This window comes from Dipodomys ordii, unplaced genomic scaffold, assembly GCF_000151885.1.
Source record: "Dipodomys ordii isolate 6190 unplaced genomic scaffold, Dord_2.0 Scaffold202, whole genome shotgun sequence".
In the NCBI taxonomy this organism is placed as follows: domain Eukaryota; kingdom Metazoa; phylum Chordata; class Mammalia; order Rodentia; family Heteromyidae; genus Dipodomys; species Dipodomys ordii.
This window is the reverse complement of record NW_012267418.1, coordinates 1036539-1044136: the sequence shown is the minus strand read 5'-3', so window position 1 is coordinate 1044136 and position 7598 is coordinate 1036539. Positions and strand designations below refer to the sequence as shown.

The 7598-nt window shown below is 49.9% G+C and overlaps 1 protein-coding gene across 1 annotated transcript in view; it reads right to left on the bottom strand.

Moving 5' to 3' along the window:
• Tnxb (tenascin XB) overlaps positions 1–7598 on the bottom strand; it is a 69101-nt gene that overhangs the window by 50141 nt on the left and 11362 nt on the right. The window contains exons 4-8 of the mRNA XM_013034944.1: positions 7414–7474; positions 7243–7358; positions 1506–1662; positions 1064–1327; positions 5–270 (exon numbers count right to left, since the gene is read on the bottom strand). Coding sequence (XP_012890398.1) covers positions 5–270; positions 1064–1327; positions 1506–1662; positions 7243–7358; positions 7414–7474 — 864 coding nt within the window. The remainder of the gene's footprint in view (positions 1–4; positions 271–1063; positions 1328–1505; positions 1663–7242; positions 7359–7413; positions 7475–7598) is intronic.

Below are 7598 nucleotides of genomic sequence, written 5' to 3'. Positions count from 1 at the left end.
CCGCGTAGGTCTGGTTGGCCCGCAGCGGGTAGCCGCGAGCCCGCAGGTGGCGCTCCAGGTCCTGCACCGAGCCGCGGAAGCGGCTCAGCTCCGCCGTCAGGTTGCCCCGGGGCCGTCCGGGGGACTGGGGCGGGCTCCACCCGGGACGCGGCTCCTCCTCCTCCCCCTCCTCTGCGTACCCCAAAGGCCGAGGGGGCCGCGCGGGCCGGGGCCGGGGCTTGGGGGGCAGGGCCGGGGGGCGCACCTCCGGGTAACTGTAGTGGCCTGGCGCTGCCGAGGGGAGAGGCGAGAGGAGGGAGGAGAGAGCGGGTCAGTGGCAGCTCCCCCCCACGCCCTGCAAGCCGCCTCCTAACCCGCTATGTCCCCCTCCAAAATCCAGAGGCTTCTCCCTGTGCCCCAGCCCCACCTGGAAAGAGAACCAGAGCCACACGTCAGTGTCCTGGACCCCCTCCCCGCCCCCTCCCCTCCAAGCCCACCACTGTTGGTGCCCTAGGAAGAAGAGAAGCCAGCACCGGGGTTGGGGCGGGGCGGGGGGTGGGGGAGGCTGTATCTGATGGAGAGAAGAGCTGTTGGGGAAAGAGGATGTGGGCGTCCCCTGTCACCGGGAAAAGAAAGATCCGGGTGTCTGCTAAGAAACCTTGAGAGTTAGTAGAAAAATAGCAGCTGTGAGACTCAATTCCTGGCAACCCCAATCCTAAAATTAACAGAATGTTAGATCCATTGATTGTTCATCTACCTGATTGCAGTTCTCAGGAGATCCACCATCCAAAGTTCTGTCCCTGAGTCAGGATAGGAACTGTCTTTTACCCCGTGGATCAGAGAGTTATCTCCTTATTTACTGCTTCCCACCCTGGTGCAGTTTCCTCCATAGTCTAACCTGCAGCCTTCCAAGTGCCTGAAGGCTCCTGTTTCTTCAGAGCCCCCCAGCAGGTACTTTGGGATGGTCACACCCTGCCAGACTTGTTCAGAGGAGCCTGTGAACCTTAGACCTGGGCTCCCAAGCAGAGGAAATCAGGAAACCCTTGGAAACCAGGTTCCTTCCCTAACCCTTGGATAGTCATACCTGTGTTGGCCCTGACGGATGCTGGGTAGCTGACTGCCCGGCCCCTCTCTGCGGTGACAGTCACCACATATTCCACTCCTGGCATCAGGTCAGTCAGCAGGGTCCCATCTGCCTCAGGGGGAACTTCCAGCCGCACCCTCTGGTTGCCGGCACTGACATAGGACACCACAAATCGGTCCACTTCAGCCTGAGGTCGCAGCCAGCTGAGCTCCAGTGTGGTTGGTGTTACAGCCACCACCCGGAGGTCCTGGGGACCATCGATCACTAGGCAGGTTAGAGAGAGGAAGGCTCAGGTGAGAACCAGGTTCCTGAGCCATTCGCTTTACCAGGAGCCCAGCCCCAGGAAAGCTCTCCCTTTTGCCTTATTTCAGTCAACTCCCAGCTGCCCCTATCAAAACCAGGTCTCCACCCAAGGCCACACCCCCACAGTCCCAGCTCTCACTGGTGGTGATGGTCTTAGAAGTAGGAGGCCCCCAGCTGGTCCCTCGAAGGGCACGAACAGTGACTTGGTAATCCTGACCAGGGGCCAGTCCTCTCTGGTCATAGGCTGATGCAGAGCTGGGCACTCGTGCTGTGAATGGGGGGCTCACCCCCTCTGTCTGTGAGAGAGTACCAGGGAGGTCAGGACTGGCAGGATCCAGGATCTCTCCCCCCCCCCTTTTTTTTTGTTTGTTTGTGCTAGTACTAGGGCTTGAACTCTGGGCCTGGGCACTGTCCCTAAGCTTTTTGGCTCAAGGCTGGTACTCTACCACCTGAGCCACAGCTCTTTGCTGGTTAATTGGAGAAAAGAGTCTCACAGACTTGCCTGCCCAGGATAGCTTTGAACCATGATCCCCAGATCTCAGCCTCTTTTCTTTTTTTCTATTTTTTTGGTCATGGGGCTTGAACTTGGCCTAGGCACTATCCCTCAGCTCTTCAGCAAGGCCAGTGTTCTACCACTTGAGCCACAGTGCCACTTCCAGTTTTCTGGTGGTTAATTGGAGGTAAGAGTTTCATGGACTACTTTCCTGCCCAGGCTGGCTTTGAACCACAATCCTCAGATCTCAGCCTCCTGAGTAGCTAGGATTACAGGTGTGAGCCACTGGCACCTGGCTGATCAAAACCTTTGTCCCTGGAGGTCAATCTCCTGTTAACAATTCCAAACAGTATCGACATGAGACTCTGTGGAACTCAGGGGCATGGAAGGAACAGTGTTGTTCTAGGCAATTTACATGCCTCACTCACTTAATTCTCACAACACTATAAGATAGGGTCTATTAGTTCCATTTTTTAGAGAAGGAAACTGAGACTCTGATGCTAAGGTCACCCACACCAAGAATGTAACAGAGACTTATGTTTAGACAGTGTAACCCCAGTTTCCTTCTTAGAAGTTTTCTCCACTCATCTGCCAAAATTCCACCTGACAGAACCCAGGACTCTCCCTCTGGCTTTCCACGCCTACGTATGAGGAAGCCTCCTAAGTGGCTCCTTCCAGAACAAATAAAGTAGATCAAGGGTGGCCTTATAAGCTTCCCTTTCTCCCTTCAGTGTCTGCTTAGTCTGACCTTCCCAACAGATGCCCATCAATAGCTGTACAATTTAGATCATAACATTTCCCTTTAAGGCACTTTTCTTGTCTCTTGAACAAACTCCATAGACCCTATAAGGCAAGGCCTACCTGCTCAGAGATCCTGATTGATTTTGTACTTGGCATTGTGCTGGACACATAAAAGATACAGTTTCTGTCCTCAGGTAGCTCATAACTCAGTAGCTAAATGTAGAACCTCGCCAAATCTCTATGCCTTGTTGATGTCTATGAGAAAACATCCCTTCTCTACATAAGGAGCATTATTATATATGGTAGCTCCACAGGCAATATGCTGGACTCCAGGCTGAGAGTCTCCTAGGATGCCAGCTATTGGGGAAATGGGAAGGATGGTCATCTGTGAGCATTCAAATAGCCCTGCATTTTACTGGGTTGTTCGGTTAGGAGAGCTGCTAAGGACGCTGTGTTCTGCTTAGCTATGTTGGCCGTGATGGGGACACCTCCATTCAGCCAAGTGGGATTGGAAATTTCAGAAGGTACTCTCCTAAACCAAGAGAACAGTGGAGAAAGCGACATAGTAAATACCAAAGTAGAAAAACAGATGAGAAGGCCACGTGGAGATTGCTGGGCGGAGGATGAATTATAGCTGTGTCATTGTTTTCCTGATTTAAGAGTTTTCCCGTGCACACAGCACTCTATCCCTCTCCTACTTAACTCTGCTTTAGGAACCTCACTAAGAAGCCTTGGAGCGACCCTCACTCAGTACCTAGAAAAGCCTCATCCTTCCCCAAATGCTTCTGCTTCTTAACTATCTCTTCCTCCTTTTATTCTCCCAATACACACACACACACACACACACACACACACACACACACACACCTTGGGGTGATGCCTGGTTCTCTCACCCCAGGTTCTTCTCTCCTTTAGATCCATTTGCAAACGGTTTTCTGAAAACCCACTGCCAGCTTAACTCTTGTCTCCCAGCACCATCTTGTTGGCCTGAGGAAGGCTCTCTAGCAGTTGGCATCTAGTTCTGCTCCTTGGTAAAGCTTGGCTCCCTCACTGATTGCCCTTGGTGAGTTTTTAACTTTATTCTTTTTATCTACCTTGGAAGACTGTACCTGGGCTGCTGCCAGAAGTTTTCCTCACTCTTACCTCCTTTTCAGACTAGACATAAGCAAAAGTTCTTCTGAGATTACAAGTGTCCCAGAGAACACTTGGCACGTGTCGATGGCTCACACCTGTAATCTCAGCTACTCAGGAGACTGAGATCTAAGGATTGAAATTCAAATCCATTCTGGGCAGAAAATTCTGTGAGAGTCTTATCTCCAATGAACTACCAAAAAGACAGAAATGCTGTAGTGGTAGAGCAATACTCTTGAGCCCAGACATTAAGGGATCGTGCTCAAGCCCAGAGTTCAAGCTCCAGGACTGGCATCAAAAGGTGGCATAAAAATACTTTAGGACTAACACACACACACGCACACACACACACACACACACACACACACATACCACAAAACTTGGCAGTTTGCTTCCATGCTGCAGATATACCTAGACAAGGAATACCTGAACCTCCTTTCTGTTCAGAGGCTCATCTCCCTCAGGTCCCCACAAACTCTCTTATATCTCATAGAGGGAGGAGTGTGGAGGCATAAGACCATCATAATCGACTGGAGGGCTTGGTACAACTAGGATCCATTGCAGAACTGATTCAGGAGATCTGGAAGCGGGGCCTGACAAATTTCAGTTCAGACTTCCAGGTGATACTGATGTTGAGATGCAGAAACATGTTAAATGCACTCTGAGCCCCACAGAGGCAGACTAACTATGCCACATCTGCAAGGAGAGGAGGATCTTTCCTCTTCTGCATAGAAGGGGAGGAGGTAGAGACTGGCTTCAAGGAAGATGCCAGGGGCACAGGATGTGAGCCACTGAGTATACTCCATGCCAACAGCAATGGAGTGCCCAGGCTGAGTCGAAAGGCTCAAGTCTAGGGGCCAGCTACATGGAGTAGAGAAGCTGTCCAAGAGGGGTGCCTGGGACTCAATTAGCAGAAGCTTCTTTCACAGCCAGACTTCTGAGACCAGAAATATGGCAGTGTCCCATCTCTAGAGCAGAGGTGATAAGTTGAGAGCAGATGCCAAGCCTGACACAGCACAGCTTGGCACCAGCCCATGCAGAGTTTGGCTGGAAAAGCTGCCATCCCTTGACAACACCCAAAATGGATCCATATTTCTTAAGAGCAGGAGACAACGCTGCCCTGAAAGCTGCATTCTTATCTCAAAGTGTTTATTTTAATTCTTCTTTCCCTGCAGTTGCTTAGGAAAATTCTTCTTTAAAGTCCCACCCTCTCCAGTTTAGAGCTATGCAAAAACTATACACACTGAAGAGAGTGGGAGAAACACTTTAAGATGTTCACAGTGCTTGTTTTAGTGTGGCGCAGCCAAGAGTTGTTTTTCTTCTCTCTAGTTGCCAAATTCTTGTCTCGTGATTAAATTATTTGTATAAGAAAATTCTGTAAACCCAAGCTATCTTGCTTGGGCTACAAAGTAGAGCTTTCCATCTGCTTTAGCCAGAGGGTGAGGATGGAAAGGATTTGGTGGGGGTCTGACCTGAAAAGGCTGAAGTATAGTGAGATAACCGAGTCAAAGTGAGACATAGAGATGACAGCTAACACCCCTGAGTTGTCCCTTTCTGTCCTAGTGCTTCTGAGGCTTTAAGCCCAGGGACTTATTTATTTGTCCAGAGTCCTGGCTGAGCTGATGGCTGAGCCTGGTATGGCATGGCCCACCTCCCTTGGTGTTTGTGAGATGATACAGGAAAACATGAGCTGGGTGGAGAAAGGTCAGGTGGTGGGGACCTGGGAAACAGCTGTTCCCTAGGGGTTCAATCTACATGAAGGAAGATCTGTGATGAGAAGCCACAGGCTTTGTCCTTATTGTGCTCCCAAATGTTTTAAGAGCAAGTTGGGGGCGGGGAGGGGGAGGAGGCAGAGAGCAAGAATGTTCTGTGAAGTGAGAGAACAAGCTCACAGAATTAAAATTATTGCAACAGCCTAGACAGCCTAGCCCAAACCAACACGCTAACATCCATTAGCTCCAAAGGCAAAGGCCTAAATATAGACTCCCAATGCTGCCTTCATTCTTTCCTTTCTGTCCTTTCTTTCCTCCCATCTTTTCCTCCTTCTATCTTTCCCTTTTCCTTCATTCTTTTGTGCCAGTTCTGGGGTGTGAACTCAGAATCTTACACTCTTAATTGGCTTTTTCTGATCAAGGCTGGTACTCTACCACTTGAGCCATACTGCTACCTCTAGATTTTGCTGATTCATTGGAGATAAGACTTTCATAAGCCCAGGCTGACTTTAAACCACAATCTTCAGCTGTCAGCCTCCTGAGTGGCTAGAATTACAGGTATGAGCCACCAGTGTCTAGCTTCACTTTATCCTTGTTTATTTATATTTTCTAAACTTTCTGCTCTGGGCTCATATGACTTGTATAATGAAAAATTATTTAATGAAATAAATAGGATCAAAACTGCTATCAGGGACTGGGAATGTGGCTTAGTGGTAGAGTGCTTGACCAGCATACACAAAAAAAGCCAGAAATGGTGCTGTGGCTCAAGTGGTAGAGTACTAGCCTTGAGCAAAAGGAGCCCAAGGACTGTGCCCAGGCCCTGAGTTCAAGCCCAGGAGTGGCAACACACATACACACACACATATACACATATACACATACACACACAAACTGCTGTCAGTTTGTAACTACAGGTTAATACATGCCAACTCTGAAAGTGCCAATGAGTCTAGAGTTAGCCAGTAGGGTCTTCTCTGCTCCCAGTTTTGGAGGGGGAGCATGCAAAAAGCAAGAGGCACAGGAAGTGAAACAATTCAGGGAATAAAGCATAAGTGGGAATGGGTAACGAACCTAAGGTTTTCCTCTGGGAATATGAAGAATATTGTGATAACTAGTGTCTCAAAACACCAGAAGGTTTGTAATACGGGACACAAGGAGAGCAAACAGTATTCCTGCTAGGGCACTTCAGCTAGAGCCAAGGGATGGATGAATGGGGGCAGATTTGGATTCAGTGACAACAAAAAGAATTGACTGACATTGGTGGCCAGCAGTGACCGGGGCAGTCTTAGAAGTATCGAGCTCCCCTTCTCTGAGGTGTTCCTGCTGCACTGAACCAATGCTTGTTAGAGATGCTAAAGAGGCTTCCATGCCCAGGGGTGGAGCAAAACAAGGCCTTCACAGCAGCTTTCAGAATCAGCCACCTAGCTGAGCACCAGTGGCTCACGCCTGTAATCCTAGCTACTCAAGAGGCTGAGATCGGAGGGCCAAGGTTCAAAGCCAGCCAGGGAAGAAAAGTCTGAGAGTTTTATCACCAACGAATCAGCAAAACGCTAAAAGTGGAGCTGTGGCTCAAATGGTAGAGCATTAGTCTTGAGTGAAAAAAGTTAAGGGAAGTGCCCAGTCCCTGAGTTCAAGCTCCAGTATCACACACACACACACACACACACACACACACACACACACACACGAGCTAGCCATCTGGACTCAACCAGTGATTAAAGGAACTTCTGCATGAAGTGAACCCCCATGCCACCCACAGTGCTGCTCCTTCAGCCCCTGCAGCTTGGCATTCCTCTCACCGTGGGGATGAACTGAATTTCGTAGGCATCCACTGGGCCAGGAGCTCGGGTCCACTCTGTCCGAACAGTTGTCTCCTCCAGGAGGTGCAGCCTCATGCTCTCAATGGCTGGCATCTCTGCCCAGGAGAACAGAGTAGTGAAAAGTGGTTAGCTCAAGGCAGCTGCCCTCACCCCTGACTATTACAATCGCCTCAGTTCCACGCCTAGAGGCCCGCCCCAGCTCCTGTGCTGCCTTCCAACAGGTAGAACAAGCTGGTAGAGGTCTGAACAGGACCTCCAACTATAGGGACACAGCATCTTCGTGAATTGTTTAACAAGAGGGGTGCCAGGGCTGGGAAGGTGGCTCAGTGGTAGAG